The sequence below is a fragment of the Meriones unguiculatus genome, chromosome 8 (genome assembly GCF_030254825.1).
Source record: "Meriones unguiculatus strain TT.TT164.6M chromosome 8, Bangor_MerUng_6.1, whole genome shotgun sequence".
Lineage (NCBI taxonomy): Eukaryota > Metazoa > Chordata > Mammalia > Rodentia > Muridae > Meriones > Meriones unguiculatus.
This window is the reverse complement of record NC_083356.1, coordinates 101228297-101249443: the sequence shown is the minus strand read 5'-3', so window position 1 is coordinate 101249443 and position 21147 is coordinate 101228297. Positions and strand designations below refer to the sequence as shown.

The 21147-nt window shown below is 36.3% G+C and overlaps 1 protein-coding gene across 10 annotated transcripts in view; it reads right to left on the bottom strand.

Annotated features, from left to right (window-relative positions):
* Positions 1-21147, bottom strand: part of Tank (TRAF family member associated NFKB activator) — a 77388-nt gene that overhangs the window by 34229 nt on the left and 22012 nt on the right. For 8 of the 10 annotated variants that reach the window (XM_021647370.2, XM_021647368.2, XM_021647373.2 and 5 more), the window contains one exon: positions 9560-9707. The exons of 1 other annotated variant lie outside the window; for it this stretch is intronic. In XM_021647370.2, the coding sequence (XP_021503045.1) occupies positions 9560-9658 (99 nt within the window). In that variant the 5' untranslated portion in view covers positions 9659-9707. Of the gene's footprint in view, positions 1-260; positions 488-9559; positions 9708-21147 lie in introns of those variants that run through there. One more of the 10 variants, XM_060390253.1, reaches the window with a different exon arrangement.

Sequence of the window (21147 nt, the reverse complement as noted above, 5' to 3'; positions counted from 1 at the left end):
GAGGAATCTGCAGAATCTGCAGTATCCCTTGAACAACTAAAAAAAAAGACAGGTCCTATAGGAAGATGCTTTAAAAAAAGTGGACACACAAAATTGGAAGGAAACAAGGCAGAGCAGATGTCCCTCATGCAGGGGAGAAAAGCAAAACTACAGATCCAGTGATGAATGTATGGGAGCAATATAGGAACATAGCCACAGTGGACAAAAACATGGCATTACTGAATAAGGATGGCTTTGTTGATGAGTGTGGTCCATGTTACCAGCAAAGGTTATGTTGGATGTCCTTGGTCTTTTGCTGCCATCTGAAGCCATGTTGATGTCTGTGGCCTGTGCTGCTGCCAGGGATCATGTTGGTGCCATAGCCTGTGTTGCTGCCCTAGGCCATCCATTCGAGGGCCATGATAGGTCTGTAGTCCATGCTCTAGCCGAGGACTGTGTTGATGTCCATGGAGACCATGTAGAAGTCCATGATCTGTGCTGCTGCTGACTGTAAAGAGCAAGGAAGCTTCTTTTTCAGTGGTATCGATGACTGCAGACTCAGTTGAAAATGAGAGACATAGAAGGTTTCCGTGACAACTCTCCTTCTCCACATACACTTGCACCCTTCACCTACCTCAGCACCAAATAAAATTTAGAGAGAAAGCTAGTGAAGAGAACTCTTAGAAATTGTGATAGGGATGCTTGAAGCACAGCTCTTCACAGTTTATGGGTTTTGGTGGGGGTGGGGAAGGACTCAGTTTTCTTTAAGGGGCTGGCCAATGGGAGTTTGACTATACTCCAGTGAATATATGGGCAGGACAAAATGGGCTTGGTATTATTTTTCTTTCTTCTTATTTCTGGGGAGATGGTACTAAGGTAAAGGGGTGGACCGGGGAGGACTGGGAAGTGAATGTGATGGGTTACATTATGTGAAATTTCCAAATAATCCATAAAAATATTATGTTGGATTAAAAAAAGATTTTCAAAGATGTTATTAGAATACATCAAGTCATAGGGGTATGGATTTGAAGCTGTGAAAAACAGGGGTAGAATGGACGTTTTAAATGTGTCCCTGAAAAATTCATGTTGAAACTTGAGGGCACTGCCTTTATTCCTCATGGAGGTTGCAGTATATAAGAGCTACCCTCAAAATGGACACAGGCACCTTGCAAGACACTTAGAAATATCTAAAAGGTTTGTTTGTTTGTTTGTCTTAGAGACAGGGTTTCTTTGTATAGCCTTGGCTGTCCTTGACTGGCTGTCCACACTGGCCTCGAACTCGGAGATCTGCCTGACTCTGCCTCCCTGAGTGCTGGGATTACAGATGTGTACCACTGCGCCCAGCGTGCAATGTCTAAAAGTTCTGACAAGACATTTCTCAGATGAAAATATGAGATGAAAATGTGCAGATATCTTTAATTATAAAGAATAAATAATTATTTTATGGCTTAGAACTGACAATGTCTATAGAAGAAATAAGACTTAATGTAGAAATCACCAACAATTACTTTATTTTAATACCACTAGCTTCAACAGAAACAATTAGAATGAAATGTTTTATCTACTCTTCACAAAGAATATGTTGAAGAATAAAAGAAAAAAAAACAGAGTATTAAATAATGAGGTATTTACAGCTTAAGTGAAAGCACTTTGTTTTTGGTTATAAAGCTTTCAGTGCTTTTATTGCAGATATATTTAACATTTAACAAAAATACTTTAAAGCATATTTGAATTTTTATTTTATGTGTATGAGTGTTTTGCCTGCATGTATTTGTACCACACGTGTGCCTGGAACTTGAAGAGGCAAGAAAAGATGTCAAATACTGAAGCTGGAGTCACAGAAAGTTGTAAGCTGCTATGTGGGTTCTAGAAACTAAACCTAGGTCACCTTCAATAGCAGTAAATGCTCTTAACTACTGAGCTTTCTCTCTAGCACACATGAAAGTACTTTTTATACTTTAAAACAGGGTCTTTAGCCTGGGTTGCTTCAAACCTACTATGTACCCAAGGCTAACCTAGAACTCATCTTCTGTTCTTTACCTCCTGAGTTCTGGGATCACAGGCGTATACCATCACACCCTGTTTATGAAGTGCTAGGGACTGAACCCATCCAGGGCCTTGTGTATGACAGAAAAACTATCCTAACAGGTGTTTCTCCAGCCCACACAGGTATTCTGTAAAAAGTAGTGCCCATAATAAAGTGCTTTTGTGATTCAGATGAGCTAGTACTAGCCGATACAAAACATTACTATTGCAATATATTAATGGTCAGAAAGCATTGCAGAGTATCTATTTCAAAAAAAGAAGAGGAACATAGCCAAATTTAGTCTTATTTGTAGCCTTTAATTTAGCTTCACTGGCTACTCAGCAAAATTCCTTGCTTTGCAAATTGGATGACTTGTATCAGTTACCTTTCTTAACAGTATAAAGAAAAAAACAATGTATGGAGTAGCACCTGAAGAATTCTTGAATGAAGAAGAATGTTTCTTTTCTATGCAAGCCTGTGACTTTTTCTTTAATCAACACTGAGGAAGAAGAGATAAATTTTATTTCACACATTTCTTTTCAACAAAGAGATTAATATCTTCTGATTATATAATGAAAAGACTTGGGATAAAGAATAGAGGTCCACTGTAGGACATTTTCTATAGCCCAATATTTATGATTTATAAATTTACAAAATTCAAATGTTTTGTTTTATTACTGATTCTTCTCTTGGAAAGATGGTCAAGAGAATTTACTTAAATCTTAACTATATTTGGTTTCTCACAGAACTGCAGAAATCAGTGACAGGCAACTTTGTATGAGTAATAAAAGGACTGAATATTTAATTTCACTTTATGGAATGCTGCAGTACTTGAAACTCTCCAGGTAAACTCATCAAAGCCAAAAGACGTGCAAGGAATGCTAATTACTTCCTATATCTCCTCTCACTCTTCAGTGGTTTAGCTAGCTGTGCAGCCATTATGCTAGAGAATATACTTACTCAGTAGTCTTCCTTACTGTTAGGTGTGACCATATCACTAAAATTAAGTTCTACTATGTTCCTTCTTTACTAGGAAGAGAACCAAAAGTTAGGCTCTTTCCTCCAAACATACCATGCTATTTTAGGATGGTGGTGGCACAAAGAGAAGAAAAATGCCACAAAACTCCCTGCCACTTTGTAGGTCTAAACTTGGTTACTATAGATCACTGGTTGGGTCATTCATTATTTGGGTCAGCTTTCAGGTGGGACTGTAGACCCGAAACATCCTAGCCTCTCATCTGTGAATGTCCTTCAACAGATCAATTCTTTCAAGTACAACTTTAGAAAGAGGAGTTGGGTTCATTCACTTTTCTGCCACCATTGGTTCTATTTTTTTCTTTGCTCTGTAATCAATACTTAAAGATCCACCTTTTATCACATCAAAATTCATCTCCAATGCAGATGAGCCCCCAATTTGCATTTCTAACTTTACTTCAAAGAACCAGTTAAACCAGTTTCAACTGCTTGCTGAGAATCCTCCTTAGCTATCTGCTAGAACTTAAACTCAAGATAACTAAACAAATAAAACAACAACCTTCTTTACCACTATCACCAGGAATATACTATTTTGCATTTTTGAGAACACATTTTAAATCTTTAAACAACCAAGACTGAAAATCTTGCTGGGTGCAAGTGGTGCACACCTGTAAATCCCAGCACTTGGGAGGCAGAGGCAGGCGGATCTCTGTGAGTTTGAGGCCAGCCTGCTCTACAGAGTGAGTCCAGGACAGCCAAGGCTACACAGAGAAACCCTGTCTAGAAAAACCAAAAGAAAAAAATGGAAAAATAGTCTGGGAAGTAGTATATAATTTTTAAAACACCAGGTTTGACTTCAAAGCTTTGCTCTTATCACATTACTAAAGTGAAAAAAAAGTGTCATTTTATTATTATAGTTTCTAAATGAGCTTGTTTTACCTAAAAAGTTCAATATTATATCCCAAAGTACAAATATAACAGAAAAATTAGTGAGTTGGACTTGGTAACTTATAGAACAAATGACCACCCAAGAAATGTCGGCAACAGCCTTGTTTGAGAAACACATTTTGCATCTGAGAAGCTGACCCTTTGCACACCAAGTCAGAGGGAAACAGTTTGCACAACAGACGTTTTCACCTCAAGGATCTGGGAATGTAAGGAATCTTAAGAGGTAAGGCTTGTTCTGTTCCCATCTATTTTTCTAGCCATACTTCCTTGTCTTTGTTCTCCTTGGTGATCTTTTAAACAAAATATTGTATTTCCTTATAAGCATAGCTTAATGATTGTATAGTATCTTTAAATACAATTGCCTCTAATAAAATCTCAGCACTAGGGACACTGTGCATCCCTTCAAGCTTCTTGCAAGAGGGTTCTCTTGTCCACTCTGCTGAAAACTCACAATGTAGACTTTACATCTTGTTTGATGAAACTGAGCTCTGCTATCTACAGCACATACGTATTTCCCCAAAAAAATATTACAGGAAAGTTAAGTTTAAAAAGATAATAAGCAAGGTCATAGTACGAAACCCAAATGTCAGAATGGCTGTTTTATTATACTATAGATTAGGTAATGGCTAACAACCTTCAATATTAGCGGCTAACATATCCTTCAAAATGAGGGCAATTTTATTGTTTTCCAAGAATACAAATACCTCAAATGAACTTGCAGAAGGAATCTCTTGTGACTGTATGGAAGCATCACCTGTCAATTAAAAAACAAAAACAAAAACAACCCAAAACCCATGGCCTATAGGAAAGGGTAGAATAGAAGGTAGGACACCTAGCAGGCAGAAAGGATTCTGGGATACAGCCAGGCAGGAGATTCACCCAAGAAGATTTGAGGAAGACAGATGCATGGACAGGTAACCAGCCATGTGGCTGAATGAAGATTACAATAAATGTGTTATTTTAAGTTATGAGCTAGTCAGAGAAGAGCCAAGCTATAAGGCCTAGGTATTTGTAAATATATTTTAAGTCGCATGAGTCATTATTCTGGGATCTTAGGGCAGGGAAGAAAAGCCACCACAAAATGAACCTGTGTGATAGTGCATGAATTCATAAGGACTGGACAATGAAGTAAAACATGAGAGAACAAACAGACAAAAGAACCCACTAGCCTACCACTGTCAGTTCTGGACCATCCACTCATATGAAACACAAAGCACTTAATTATATCACTGTCTCTCTTCAAAACTGTTAGCTGATATTTTGATCATTCTTTCATATCCAACAACTTTGGCTCTTTCACACAGCTTCTCTAAATCCTACTAGTAAGACCATCACTCCAGGAAGTATTCTACTTCCTCAACTCATTTCAGCTTTTATGGCTTGAGAAGACAGGGGTTCCTAATCATCAATATATGCTAAACTAGTATTACAGTCTTTTCACTCTTACATTCCACTTCTAAATTTTTTCTTTCCCCTTACAAGACCTCAGCCATTAATTAGCTTTTTGTTCTTAGAAGCTTCTTTCTAGTTTCAGCTCATGTCTCAGGGCACATAATTTCTATTACTTCTATTTGTACTTATACTTCTTTTACCCTCAATTCTTTAATTTAGCATCTTAATGTGTAAGCACCACTTAACTCTGCACCTTATCTACTGATTTCTATTCAGCTGCTAAAAAAACGACCAACAAATATATAAACTGTTATTACTAAAAACTCAAAATAATCTGAATCTAACGTTTTTTTATTTCTTATCTAACACTACTTCAGTATTTTATCCTCACATCACTTTATCTAGTACCTGACATCATATCTCACACTCTTATATAATAATCTCTCTTTCTTCTACAACTGCCTCCAACATCCACATTTATCCTCCCTTGTGTGTGGGTTTTTTTTGTTTGTTTTGTTTTTTTGCTCCAGTCTTGAGGGAACATTTGCTTTCTATTCCTGGTTGCTTTCTAACCTAAGCTCTGAATTTCCAAAAGCAAACTGACTGGTTACCTTCCTCTTACCTTCTTTCTGGTACTTTAAATATCTGATGCCCTGTATGTGAGATTCAGTATTGAATAAAACAAAGACTTCACTTTGTTAGTAAACAAATACGTAAAAATAACAAGAACACAAAACTCAGACATACACTCTTGATATAATGTGAAAGTAATACATGCTTCCTGAAAAAAATAAGCAAGTAGAGCTTGAAGAGTAGTAGAGCCTATTCTTAAAATTCAAGAAATCCCGTGAGAAGGTGGCATCTGAGGAGAGATCTGAAAGCAGTAAGGAAGGAAACCATGGCACTATATAAAGGGAGACTACTTTAGGAACAGCAATCATAAAGGTTTCAAGGAAAGAACATGCTTTGTAAATTTTCAGAAGACTTATGTGGTTGGAAGACTGTCCGAAATGTGGCAAAGGAAAAAGTACCTATGTGTGTGTGGCTAGGGTATATGTGTCTCTGTACTGAAATCTCAAACCCAACAAGGTCACACCTTTTAATCATTTAATCTTTTGAAATAGTGTCACTCCCAGGTGACTAAGTAGTCAAACAATTGAGCTTGTGCGGCCCATTCTTATTTAAACTACCACAATCTCCAACACAAAACTCCTTGTAGGCCTACAGAACTGATCTTATACCTACCCATCAGATGGTTCGTCCATATGTTCTACAGGTCTAAACCTAAGAATCAGAACTGAACTATGTATCTTATTTCCCAATACCCAAACTCTACCTTCTTCATCACTTTTGTTTTGTTTTGTTTTGTTTTTCCTTTGAGATAGGGTTTTTCTGTGTAGCCTTGGCTGTCTTTGACTCGATTTGTAGACCAGGATGGTCTTGAACTCACAGAGATCGACCTGCTTCTGCCTCCCAGTGCTGGAATCAAAGGCATGCAGCACTACGGCCAGACCTTCATCACTCTTGATTTCAGTCATTAGCACTGAACTAGTCATTCAAGAGTGTACTGCCATCAACTTCATAAGTGACCAACATTCAGGTGCTACCTGCTTTCCATTTCATCTCCTAAAGAAATTTTAGAAATTTCCCTTAATTCACCCATAACTACTAATTCAGGCCCTTGTTTTGAATTCTTGATTTCTATTCATTTTTTTTCTTTTTCTAGACCAAGGTACAAAAGTACATATACTTACTATTTAATATATGTTAATAAAGATTTAATATATTATAAAAATTATTGATTTAGTTTTTAAATTAATGTAGATATTGGAATTTATAAAGCATGAGTGGATGATTGCCATATTTTTATATTAGTTGCATTTAGAATATATGTAATGTGTCTCTAGTATGTTTGTTGAGCTCTTTGTCAGTGCCAAGACTTTTCTAAAACATACAATTCTTCAGTAACTTTTGACTGAATAAGATAACAGTAAATACTACTTAGTCATACCTCAAAATGAGGCTGTTATCTCTGCAGCTTCTTCTCCTGCTATACCTCATCATTCTTTATGGATTCATAACACTGCTTTGTAGGACATGTAAGGTACCAAACAGTCCCTTATTTCTTGTTTTACATAGGCTCATAAATGCAGACACACACATTCACATTGTGGTGACCTGATCCACAAAGAATGAATTAGATGCCTCTTCTCTGGGTCACATACTACCTTCTTGATATTTTCTGTAATACCTGATAATAGCCAGATAATAGCCATTAAGCCTCTTTTCTATTTTTTATATTACATATGAAATAACGATTTTATTTGTTACCTATTTGAACTTTTAAAAGTTCCTAAGAGCATAAACAATGTTTTACTTATCTTAGTACTCTCAAAACTTTATCAAAGGTTCAGTTAACACAGACTCCCAATAGATGTATCAAAGAAATCAATCAGGCTATCCTTGAGTTTAAAATAAGAGATTTTTCTTTATCCATTCTTGAGTACTTGACAAACACTAACTTAAATTCCCATTTCCTTCTTTGAGATTCATGCTAGTATGAGAAAAGGCTTCTTCCATGGCAGAAAGGGGATTAAACTGTAAGGACACAAGCAAAATTCTGGTTTCTGTCTTAATCTAAAATAATCTAGACACTCTCTCTTTCCCTAGTTCCAAGCTACCCTAGACCATAAAGAGAACTGCCAAGTCTCTTAATGAATCTAATTGTAAAGTAGGAAGAATTTCTTTTTTGTTCATTTAAATAATTCTTGAAGGCCCTGTCATATCATGCCCCTACCAAAATGAGAAGATTTAGAGTCTTTAGTTCACTCAACAACAGAATATATTCTTTTGCAAACCAAGAGAAGAGTCACAAAGAATAAAGAAGCTTCTGTAGAATTCAGGGAGGTATATACAGAAATGATTCATAGTAGCTGTATCACCTATAAAGGAAGAGACTGTAGTGAACAAAGATGGCTAGCGTTTTTCTCTTTTTTACTTCAAATGTCCTGGAATAACATTTTTCTTTATATCTACCTGTATGTGTCGTATGTGTGAGTATTTGCTCATGTTTGTGGGCACATGTGCAAGCGTGTTCATGTAGAAGCCTAAGGTTGATGCTGAGAGTTTGCTCAATCACTTTCCACCTTATTCAGTGAGGCAGGGTCTCTCAATTGAAGCCTAGAGCCTGCCACTGTGACTTCTCCATCTCTGCCTTTCAAGGGTTGGAAATTACAGGCAGATCAATATGCCCACCCAACATTTACATGGATTCTGGGGAATCAAATCTGGCCCTCATGCTTCACGGGAAGCACTTTAAACCACTGAGCCATCTCTTCAGCTCCTCAAGAAGCTGTTTATCCAAAGCAAACTATCTAAGATCCCCTACCTCCAACTGTCAGTAGAAGAATAAGCTAACATTCCTCCTAGTAGATCTTTGACTATTATTTTCATAAACACCTACTTGTAAAACTGGTCCTTTGATATTACTTGGGAAAATGGCCTTTAAAAATATTCCTTTGTGGTAAGACTGTACTGCTGTGTCAGCTGATTTAGACAGTGTAACAACACTTAGGTAGATCTACTGTCCCTGATGTGTACTTTTGGTTGACACAGTATCTATGAGGCTAGCTCTGAATTCAAAAATAACAACAAAACTCAAAAAACTGTGATTCTTAAGTGGAATTCCTTATGCTTTGCACACATGTGACAGAATTTGTGAAGCTGGAGGGAAAGTACGCAGGAAAACTGAACGCAGATTCCTGCATAAAGAATGGAAAAGGATAGCAACAAATTTAGTTCCAAGTCACATCAAGACCTGAATCTTCCTGTTACCCAAAAAAACAATATGGAAAAACAAACAAATATCAAAAAACAAAGAAATAATGCAAAACTGAGAAACAGTGATAAACTTCTTTCAGTTAGTCATAAAATGACTTTTACATTTCTATCTCTTTCTTATATAAAAGTAAATAGTGATATTTAAAACTACATATGGAGAAACGATGTCTAGCTTACTTAATCATAATCACTTTAAGATGAGCCCATCAAACCAACTTTTCCCAGAGGACACAGAATGTTTTTTAAAGGTAACAAATAAAAACCTCAATGTTCAGTCATTACTACACTCTTGTGTTTTAAGAATTACAGTTCTCTCACTAGTTTTCAACAAATTAACATTCTCAGTTATCCAACCTCAATTTAACAGCATAACCAATTTTCAAATCCAAACCCACACACCTTTTGCTGTAGCTCTCTTATTGCCGAATCTCTATCCATGCATGCCTGTCGGAAGGCTTCATATGCTCTATTGAGTTGTTCACCAATGTTTTTATCCATTCCTCTTTGATCTGTAGCATCACTGTAAAGGATGGTATGAATGCCAGCTCTGGAAAATATCAGAACAGCTTACATAGTTATTAAAGTTACACGCATTTTAAAAATACTTCCTTGAAAGAGCCCTATAAACACAGCACCAGGTGCTATCAAGGTTTACAAAAACATAAAAACCTGAAATCATGACATGAAATAGAAAATTTACAATGTTAAGTAAAATATTCTTTGCTAATATTCCAGTTCCTAAATTATGGTCCAGCTCATAGAAATGCTGTTTTGAAAATCAGAACCTGTAAATATCATCTAACAATGGAGAAGTATTTAAAAAAATCATTTATTTATTAATACTTTAGAAATATACATTATGTGGGAAAGGATGTCTTTTTACTAAACGGACAGTTATTCCTACTTATAAGGTGAATTTTTGCTACACTGAATTAGAGCAAAACTAAATAGATAATAAATGTTTGTGGATGGAATTCACACTGTTGTTATCACAGAGCAATTAAAATGTGTGAAAATGCTCTTATTTTAGAACAAAATCTAGGGAGAGCTGTTGTTGGAGTGTACATTAAAAGAAGAAAACTCACATCCCTTCAGTCTCAACTCCACTACCTCTTAGTTTCCTAACTTCCCTGCTGCTTCTGAACTGCAGATGATTTTCTCAGAGGAGGTAATTTGGTTTATCATCTCAGTTTGCCTAACATCTCTAATACATTCCTTGGCACTGAGCAGAGAGCTCTTTAATGATTCTGACTCTTCCTGTGCAGTTATGAAAAAATACAACCCAGGCATTTTTTTTTTTTTTAGGATTTTCTAAAATGCCACAGAAGAGATACAACTCTCTATTGGCTTTCCAGGATAACAAATTGTTTCTTTCTAGGAAATCTTTATAATCTTAATTAAAAATTTAAAATACTTATTATATGTGTGTCTGTGTGCATGTGTGCATACATGTGTGTATGAATGAACACATATGTAGAATGTCAGAGGATAACTTGCAGGAGTCTGTTATCCGTTTCTACAATGTAGATTCTAGAAATTGAGTATTTAAAAATTATATTTAAATATAATTCACATAAAATAAAATCTAACATTTTCAAGCATATACATGGGCATTTTAAATATATTTACTATGTGGTACAATTTTGTGAATTTTTTTTTTCCTGACAGAAACAATGAACCTATTAAAAGCTAACATCAATTCCCTAGAAATTTCCCTAATGTCATTTATTTCCTAGCAAGTAATTGGTCTCTTTGAATGGATTTGCCTTTTTATAACATTTTATATAAATGAAATAACAAAAGCTGGCTAGGGATATAGGCTAGTAGTAGAATGCTAATCTAACATATTCAGGACCCCCATTTTAACCCACAACTATCATAAAAATAAATAAATAAATGGAATCATACAACACAAGGCCTTAAATGCGTGGCTTCTTTCAGAAGATACTACTTCTGAGGCTTATCCATTTTGTAGCACATAACAATAATTTGTTTTTTATATGAAATGTATGTTCACTGAACAGATATGCATTTTGTTTATCTGCTCCTCAGTTACTGGATATTCAGATTGTTTCTACTTTTAGGCTATTATGAATCAAGCTACTATGGGAATGTCTGTGTACATATTTAAAATTTTTTTAATTTATTATTTTATGAATACAGGAATTTTGCCTATATGTTTATCTGTATACCACATATATACCCAGTGTCCAGAAGAGGGTATCAAATGCCTTGGAACTGGAATTACAGACATTTTGTAAGCCAGCACGTGGGTGCTGGGAATAGAAGCCAGGTTCACTGGTAGCACAGTCAGTCTATTAACTACTGAGACATTTTTCCAGACTTCTGTGGAGGGTAATTTCTGGGTCAAATGACAATTCTATGTTTAACTGACAAATTGCTTCCATAATGGCTGTGCAGTTTTACATTTCCACTAACAATGCACAAAGTTTCCAGTTTTTCTACACCCTCACCAACATTTTTTATAGTCCATTAAAAAATAGTTGTTATGACATCTATGAACCATAATAATAACCAGCATAACAATAATGGTACTCATATGTTGGAATTAATCAACAGTGGTCTAACTGGACTTAAGGTCCATTCAACAGGAGACAATCCTTCCTAGTATTAGAAACCTCACCACCTTCTCTAGGTTAGTGAAGTCAGGGATCTTAGAAGATACCCTACTACCACCATTTTTCTAGACAAGCATAATTCTAAACTACATTCTAAATATTATCCCTATACCCACAGATAAGCGAAGATTATGAAAGAAGCTTCTCTTTAACAAATAGAGACCATCACAGAAAACCACAGTGGATATACTGCAGAGACCAACAGGTGGTTGAGGATCCCAGGTAGATATATCTACAATACAACTCCTACACTTAAGTCTCAAAGAACATCTTAAAAGATTGGGAAGAGATTCTAAGTGTCAAATAACCCAGAGGTCTGCTGGTCTTTCATGAGACTGTGCCTCCTAGAAATGCCTGTCTATGAACTAGTCTCTGAACAATGACAGCATCGATAGACAATAGGGAAAAATCTCCCAGAGGTGCTGTATAATCCCTAAGCAAAGACCTAGAAGCAACAATGACTGCTGAAAGAGGGAGAATTACACTTTCTCAAGAATGAGCCCCCTAATTGACTACTGTCATGTGACAAACATTTCCTGGGGAGATTCAATATATACATCTAATCACCCCAAATAGAAGGGTCTATGACAGAACAAATTATGGATACCACAAAAGTTCAGCTCGGCATACCAATGCGTTTCATTGTGGTTCTTTAGGGAGTATGGGTGAGGAGTCACTTAAAAGGAACAGATGACTTCAATGACTCAAATGACATCAGAAGCCACTTCAGCACAGGTGACAACACACAGAAGCTAGAAACCTAGAGCATACTGCAGACCCAAACACAGATCAACAAGTTGGAAAGTGTCCATTCCTGGTGGTGAGCCTTTCCAGGCAGCTCAGCTGCTCCATCGATTCTTCTTTTTTTATTTTTTGTAATTAAAAATTTTTTAAGCTTGGCTAGTCTGAAAGCGGCTATAAGCAGTCTACCATTTATATCCTCTTGAAAAGAGAGGGACTAGAGAATCTGGTCAGTTTCAAGGACTTCCTGAAGCTTAATGAGTGGTTTACTTCCTGTCAAAAATGGGTTTCCTTCTAGGATGGAGTGTTTGACCTCCACTTAGAAATCCCATTGTTTCATCTCTTCCTATAAATAATCTCTCCTAATGAATCTGTTGCTTTCCTTTTCTTTTATATCCTATGTCTTAACAAGCTTCCTTCCAAGATTAACCTAAAAGAAAACAGCTACATAACAGTTATCCAATATTAAAAAAAAAAATGGCCTTGAAAAGTTGTGTATTTGTGTACGTGCACATGCGTACACATACACAGAGTGAGAGAAACTAATAAGCAAAGAAAAAGAGGCCATCAATTTAAGAGAAAATGAGGGGAAGAGCATGGGAAAGGAAGACATGGGAATGATTGGAGGGAAGGTAAGGGGCTATGATATAACTATATTTTACTTACAGATATATTTTTAAAAAATGGATGGACATTAGCTTGGATGTGAAGCAGTATCAAATTGTGATTTTTGGTTTTCCTCTTCCTTATGTTTAATGATAACATTCTTTTATGTGCTTTCTGGCCATTTATCTTTGGAAATAATTTCCATTCAAATCCTTTGCCTATCTTCTACAAACCTTATTTTCCTTTATAAGCTAACAAAGAACAGTGGAACAGCCAACAAACAAAATGATCACTGTGTAAGGCTTATGACCCTGGTGCTTTCACAGCATCCTGGGTTTTTCAAGCACACCAGGCAGGAACACTGGGGCTCTCCTCTGCAATAGGGGTTTTTGCTTGTGTTTCCTCTTCACTTCTAAAGAAGAACAAATACTGCTTATGAGAGGCATGATCTCAAGTGAAACTATCACTGATGCAAAAAGCTCCTTTCTTTTTTGTAAAGCTCCTTTCTTCTTTGGCACATGACATTTTTAACCTGAATGAATTTCAATAGAATAATAGTTCTTTTGTTGCTTGTAGTTTCTTTTGGTGCCTTATCTAAAGAACTGCAGCCAATCCAACACACACATTTTCACCCATGTTTCCTTAGAAGTGTTTTATAATTTTAGTGTTTACATTTGGCCTTTGATAAAAATAAGTTAATTTTATATATGATATGAGATTCCAGATTCACTTTTCAGTGTGAGGCTATCTAGGTGCCCTGACAGTATTTATTGAAAGGGTTATTGTTTTCCTGTGGAATAGCCTTAGCTACCTTGCCTTATGCTCTTAAAATCAGTTGCCTATATGTCAGTATTTCATTTGTGGTGATACGGGAGGTTGAATCCAGGGACTTGTACATAGTAAGCACATGCTCTACTGCTGAGCTATATATATGCCCTAGTCCCACAATACTGTTTTAAACACAGAAGCACAAACAATACTTCACTACTAGCAACCAAACCCTATCATTTTAAGATACTAAATACATTTCCAAGTAACTTATTAGGCTTAACAACAATTTCCAGGTTTTAATTACAAAGATCGAAGTGGTAATTATGTGAAGAACAGAAGGAATAGTAATTCTTCACTTGTTCCACTTAGGAATTTAATTCCCATTGATACCTCTGATAGATGAAAGAAATGAATCCTGTTAGGATACCTAATGTGGCTAGGATATTTCTTTCCCACAGATATATTAAAGAAACAAAGCAATTAGCATTAAGATAAAGTGCTATTTTGAGTATTTTATTTACATATTTTAAAAAAGCACGTAAGAATATGTTCTTGAAGCTCCTCCCACTCTCAGTTCTTTCTCATTTTTACGTTTGCTATGTTTGGAAAAAAAAATACTCAGGACTGTTTACAAAAACTCAGTAAGAGTTAAAATCAGTAAGAGTTAAAGAGAAGCACAGTAGTGCAGAGGTTAGATGTTAGAAGCTATCTCATCTTAAAACGCTGTACATATAGCAGTTTGTCAGTGTAAACCACAACTCCATTTAAAAATCTAGGGCCTTGAACTGGACCTCTGTCTAGTTCAACATTTTGTTCTGCTACTGGCTAATCCTTAGTTACTGGCCACTAAATTTTTCGGTGACCCAAGTTTCTTACTCATCAATACAAAAATGTATATACATCTATTCCATCAAAAGATATACTATTTTTAAACATCTAAAGGCTGTATTAAAAATACCTTCATCGCATGCAAGTAAATCATATGACATGTTCAACATTTTACATCCTTGAATGAGATCACATGAACGCCATGAAGAGGAGCTGCTAATTTAACCCCACCTGGGTGCATATAAAAAATAAGAATATATGCTGAGGAATTAAGTTTTGGTTGATACAAATAAATCAAATGATATTTAGTTCAATCAAGACGGGAAATGTGTGTTAGTGACAGTGACCAGAGGAAAAGGAAGGTCTCTGGGCGAAGTTACATGTCAATTACATTTTGGTGTGCTCTTTGAAAAAAAAAAAAAATCACTCTCCAGAAAAATAAGTTTTATTTGGCGTAATCCAAATGTTTACGAGTTTTGTGCATTTTTGTGTTAGAAACAAAATATGAAGTGCTAAAGAACTAAGCAAGATAAAGGTTCAAATAAAAGAAAAAAAATAATAGGAAAAATGTGAAAACTTCATAGAGAACATGACAAAAATGGGTCCTAAAAGATGAGAAGGACTTCAGAAGTACAGAATAAAGAAAGCATTCACTCTGAAACAGTAAAGGCACTAAGAGGCCATATTTGGTGACTGGAATATTCTAATAATGAAAGTCTAGTCCAGAAGGCATAAGAGAGGGAGATTGTGCTATACTGCAAAAACCCCAGGGTACCTTATTCATAAAGCCCATGCTTAGAGTGATACCTTCTGGGACTGCAGAGTGCATTTACTGCAAACACCTCAAACATAGTCAGGTAAGGGGAGACTGTAGTAAGCTCTAAATGTCACTAGGAAACTTAGGCTTTAACAGTTCAACTAACAGTTTAATGAGGGTTTTCAAACTGGGCACAGGCACATTTTTATAAGGTAGGCTTAATTTCTCATGTCCTTGGTTCCAAGAGGACAAACAAAGGCAATTGGCCATGTGCAGCCTAATCAATGCATCAACTACATCCAATGCGTACCCAAGAACAAGGCCGTTGTTGTTTAAAAGTGGAATGTTTACTTAGAGAGGGCAAAGAGGAGATGAGGGAGGGTGGGATTGGGAATGAATGAGGGAGGGGGCTACAGCTGGGATACAAAGTAAATAAACTGCAATTAATATAAAAAATAAAAATTTATTAAAAAATAAAATATACATTTATGCCATTAAAAAAAAACGTGGAATGTTCCCCACAGGTTCATGTTTCAATGCTTGGTCCTTAGCAACCAGTGCTTGAAAGGAAGTGGAACCCTCACAAGATAGAACCTTAGTGAGTGTGGGCCTTGAAGTTTGACAGTCTAACCCCACTTTTTGTCCTCTTTCTGTGTCTTCACTGGATTAGTCTGTCCAGGTAGCTCACACTTCTGTTACCAGCCCTTACTATATAGCTGTATCTGTCTTAAACTATAAGCCAAAATAAACCATTGCCCTCTTAAGTTGCTTCTTGCTAAGCATTTTGATTATACTGACAAAAAAGGAACTAATACAGCTATTATATAGGTCTGGTATAGTGGTACACATCTATAATTCTGGCTTAAGAGGATGAGGCAGGAGGTTCTGTCAACAAGTTTGAACCCAACCTGAGCTCTACAGTAAGTTCCAGACCTGCTTAGACTAAACAGTAATACCGTCTCCAAAAACACAAGCAAGCAAGCAAATAAACAGAATAAACACAAAAACTGACATTTTGTCATATGAAACTACATGAACTACATTACTATGTTCTGCCATTCACTTTAACATAGCTAAAAAATTTTAAAAAATTGATTTTATAAAGCATGGAAACACCCTTGCACTCTGATTTAGAATTGCCACCAAAGCTCATAGAAAGTACTAAGTTTTTAGACTAAAGAAAAGTTATCATTTATATATACATATATATATACATACATACATATATATATATATATATATATATATATATTTTTTTTTTTTTTTTTTTAAGAAAAGGAGAAGGTAAAACTGGAGCCAGCATGCAGTACAGGCTAGCAAAGAAACAATGTTGGGGGTTACTCTTTCGAAGCTATTGCTATATTCTACAACTACTGCTATATTCTACATGAAAGTGAATGCTTGGAATAAAACCAAAGAAAATAAAAGATGAGTGGAGTCAAGAGACATTTCAAACGTGAAAATAACAGAATTTTTGATGGCCAACTTGATACTCATTAACAGATGAATTATCAGGCAGAACTTGGATACTAGTATTCTAAACTAGTCAGGGAAGGCGTGCTAGGACCTCCATCTACTCAACACAGTATATAAGACGTTCTGTTGCAGATGGCCCCCCAGTAATTTTTCAGAATATTAAAAGAATAGTAGTGAAAGACACAGGGGAAGAAGAACATTTGGTGGGGGTAGGTAGGAAGACTGAGAATATACTCAATTAAAATTTGAGCAAGCATGTTAGAAAAGATAATTAATGAGGAAGAGAGAGGCAGTAAATTGATAATTTATTAGAATTAAAGGTTAAATATGTTTTTCCCACTGTTGAATTTCCTGGTGACCGTTTCGAATATTCTGACAGTGGCATATCTTTGAACAGTCATATTCAAATATTCTCACCAAGAAAATGTAGGAAAAAAATCATTTTTGAAAAAAAAATAGAAGAGAGAATCAGGATTTATTATTATCTCACTTTGTATCCCCACCAACCTTTATACTTTTTTCCTCTCCTACAAATAAACAAACTTATGTTGTGGATATAAACATGTTTTTGTTTTGATCCCAGGTGTAGGATATGGGACTGATTCAGATTGTCCACAGCAGCAAACTATTTGCCTGGTGCAGGTTGTGAGAGGGGCCCTTAGCCAGTTACAGGTAGTTTAAAGGACTATGAAAGGGAATAAAGGCCAGAGCCCAGAGTGTTATGGGGGCTCCCCCTGCTGCTCCTGGTTGCTGTTGATGCAGTATGAAGAGAAGTCAGAGAGATAGCCTGAAATGAAGATTGGACTTTCCACAAGGAACCTGAAGACCCTAACCAGCAAGAAGTAGCTAAAGAGAACTCTGTCCCTGTCCACACTAACCTTTCTCACCTATCCGGTATTGAGGTGTTGGAAGGTATTGGGATGGACAAGGGAAAAGGAGACCTAAGAAATGTAAATAAAATAGTTAAAAAGTACGCCAACACATTTATCTATAAATGCTAGAAGGCAAACTAGGAAATGCATAAAACTTGGCATTGTAACATAATTCCATGATTTTCTAAAAAGAGATTATTAACAAAATAGTAATGCAAGTCTGCTAATCTTTACACATAGTTAAACAACATGAAAATTAAATCTCTGGCAGGGTGCTTGACTTCATGACTTGTTTTATTTTTTCATGAGCATGCATGTGCATTTACATGTGGCCATGTGAAGGCTGGGGGAAGATGTTGGATGTTCTGCTCGATTGCTCTCTACCCTTGACACTGAACTTGCTAGTCACTATTTCACTTAGTAAGCACTCGTGATCTTCCTGAAGGAAACTACGCTGGGCCAGGCTGGGCCTTCTTACATGGGTGCTGGGACCTAGAGCACTCATGTGCTTGCTCAGCAAACACTCTTACTCAAGGAGCCATCTCCTTTGTTTTGAATACATGTCTTAAAAAAAAATCTCTTTTCTAGTCTATCAAATTTATGACAATAATGCATGACTAGTATTGTTTTTTCAAAAGTAGTAGTTTGTATCATCTTAAGCTCGTAACAAGAAAACTTTGAAAAATTATTTTTCAGTAATCCCAAGCATAAGAGAACAATCTAAGATATGCCACAGGCTGTACAACATTAATTAACTAAATAAACTCCGTTCCTAAACTAGTGCTAAAAGCTTTGGGGTCAGATTAGCTTCCCATCCAGCATAAGTCACTGCAGCATAACACATGGAAGGAAGACTATGAAGGGAGAAGGCTCTCCTATAGAGAGAGACTGAAATTTCAGGAAAGAGCTTTTCACAAAAGGCCTATTTTTTTTTCTTTAAATCACAAGTTTAAAACTGCTGAACAGCATTTAGCCTTGAGAATATTACGTTGATAAATAGAAAGAAGCAAAGGCCTCGTAATTAGAAAGCCGTAACCTGCATACTCTTAACCACTGGCATAGCTCTTCATATCTCCATGTTTAATTTCCCTGAGGACACCTAGAGGCTGTTAGGCAAATGGTTGCAAGTCACAACTTGTTCTATTAGAAGTAATTGTGAGAACTCCAATGAGAAAGTAAATAAGGTTTCAGAGCTCTCCAGATCTCTATTTCCAGTCATTCCCAAGATGTTTAGGGTGTGATTTTAAACGTACAATGTACATTTAAATATAGATTCAATGTTTTTATACTGTGTAGCAGCATACTCTCATTACAACTGCTGAATATTCCTGATGAGCCCCATCTGCCCCAAATCCCAGACTACTTGGGTAGTCTGGCATTTTTTTCACATCTCCATCTGTGCCACAATTACCCAACCTTTCACCCTTTCTTTAAGGGCCACACCAGTTTCTCTAAAATAGGAAGGTTCAGATCTAATAAGTTTAGCATTATTTTTGTGCCATTCTACTGTAGGGAAGCAACAGTTGACTACAAATTTGATCTTCTATATCGATTCCATGTATCACTGAAAAAAAAGTTAAATGATATAAAACTAATTAAAGACAAGGTTATTTTACAATTTGCATAAAACATATTATCTCTAAGAGAATTTGTAAGTTTAGATATCTCTATATGGACCTTTTCATGGACCTCATTCATCTGCCCACTTTAAAACGTTTCAGATGTTGTTATAAGCTACTTCTAGTAAATACATTCAAACCATCAAGCAACACATATCAGCAAACTGTATACAAGTCTTAGATGATAATTCTGTGTAAGGGGAAAATGTGCCACATTTTAAATCACTGTCATGGGTCAGGTGACAGCTGGAACAATACTATAAAACATGGTCCATACATGATCTGCTTTAAGAACTGTCCCTGAGGAGTACAGAATATGTGAACAAAACAGCAGCTGCTAACGTAGACGGCCTCTGACTAACTCTCCTCCTGTGTGTGTGTGTGTGTGTGTGTGTGTGTGTGTGTGTACGTGCACCCGCGTGAAGCTGTCTGTCTCTGTCTCTCTCTCTGTTTTTTCAAGTCAGTGTTTCTTTGTGTAGCCCTGGCTGTCCTGGAACTCTGTAGATCAGGCTGGCCTTAAACTCACAGAAATCCACCTGCCTCTGCCTCATGAATGCTGGGACTACCACTACCACCTGACTACAGAAGTTTTTCTTTTTAAAAAATAAGTATTTTGATGCTTTGGCTGATGTCCCAGAACAACGGTAATTTACTGAAAATTCTATTATTTTTATAGTATAAACAAATGTTTTCATTATAATGGCATTCTTGTGGAAAAGGTTGAGTATGACATCAGTCCTTCTTTGACCAAGCAACAATGATCCTTTTTACTTGATGTTTCTCCTATCAATACATAACCATGCCAAATCGAATTAAAATTTCAAACTGTTTATAGATATTTAAGGACATAATCCCAATAGCATGTCTTCAAAGTTCTAAAAGATATACAGCCATTGGCCAGAGCAATTTAGGTTCTTCATTTGATTTGCATCCCAACAATGAAGGAAGTAAAAAGCAGTCCTCTAAACATAAGGCAATCACACAAGTGGTTTCCTATTCTTCATGGGAGACTACAAGACTGGGGTGGAATTTGATATATATTTGCCAGAAGCTTCTACCTGCTTTACAAGCTTCCTGCTGCAGGAGCACATATTCTGGCACTCTGGCAATAAAAAAAACTGAACGTCAAAAGGGCATGTAAGTTAACTAAGGTCACAGAACTAGAAAATGGAAGAAATGGAAAAACAGAGATCTCTGATGTGAAAACACAAATTTTAGTTCTTTGCTCCCAGACACCCCACCTCCCATTTTTAAGATAGGGTTTCCTAGTTGTTCTGGAACTTGTTCTGTAGACCAGGCTGGCCTCAAACTCGGAGATCCACCTGCCTCTGCCTCCCCAGTGCTCAGATTAAGGGTGTGTGCTACCACTACTCAGCCTAATATAGTCTCTATTTTATCAAAGCAACACACATTTATATACTTCCTACTGAGCCAAATAGCTCTATGAGGTTTAATACAGACAACAGCCCTTTGCTTCCCCACTATAAATGTGTTTCCTACTGTAAAAAGAGTAGTTGGCAACAACTCTTTTTGCCTGATTATCATTTGTACCTCTAAATAATATGTGATACTGACACAATGATTTTTATTTTACTGTCTTCCCAGTACACAAAATAAGAATTTTGTCTTTAAATACACCCTACTTACTCTCCCCATTTTTTCCTTTTTTTTTTTATTA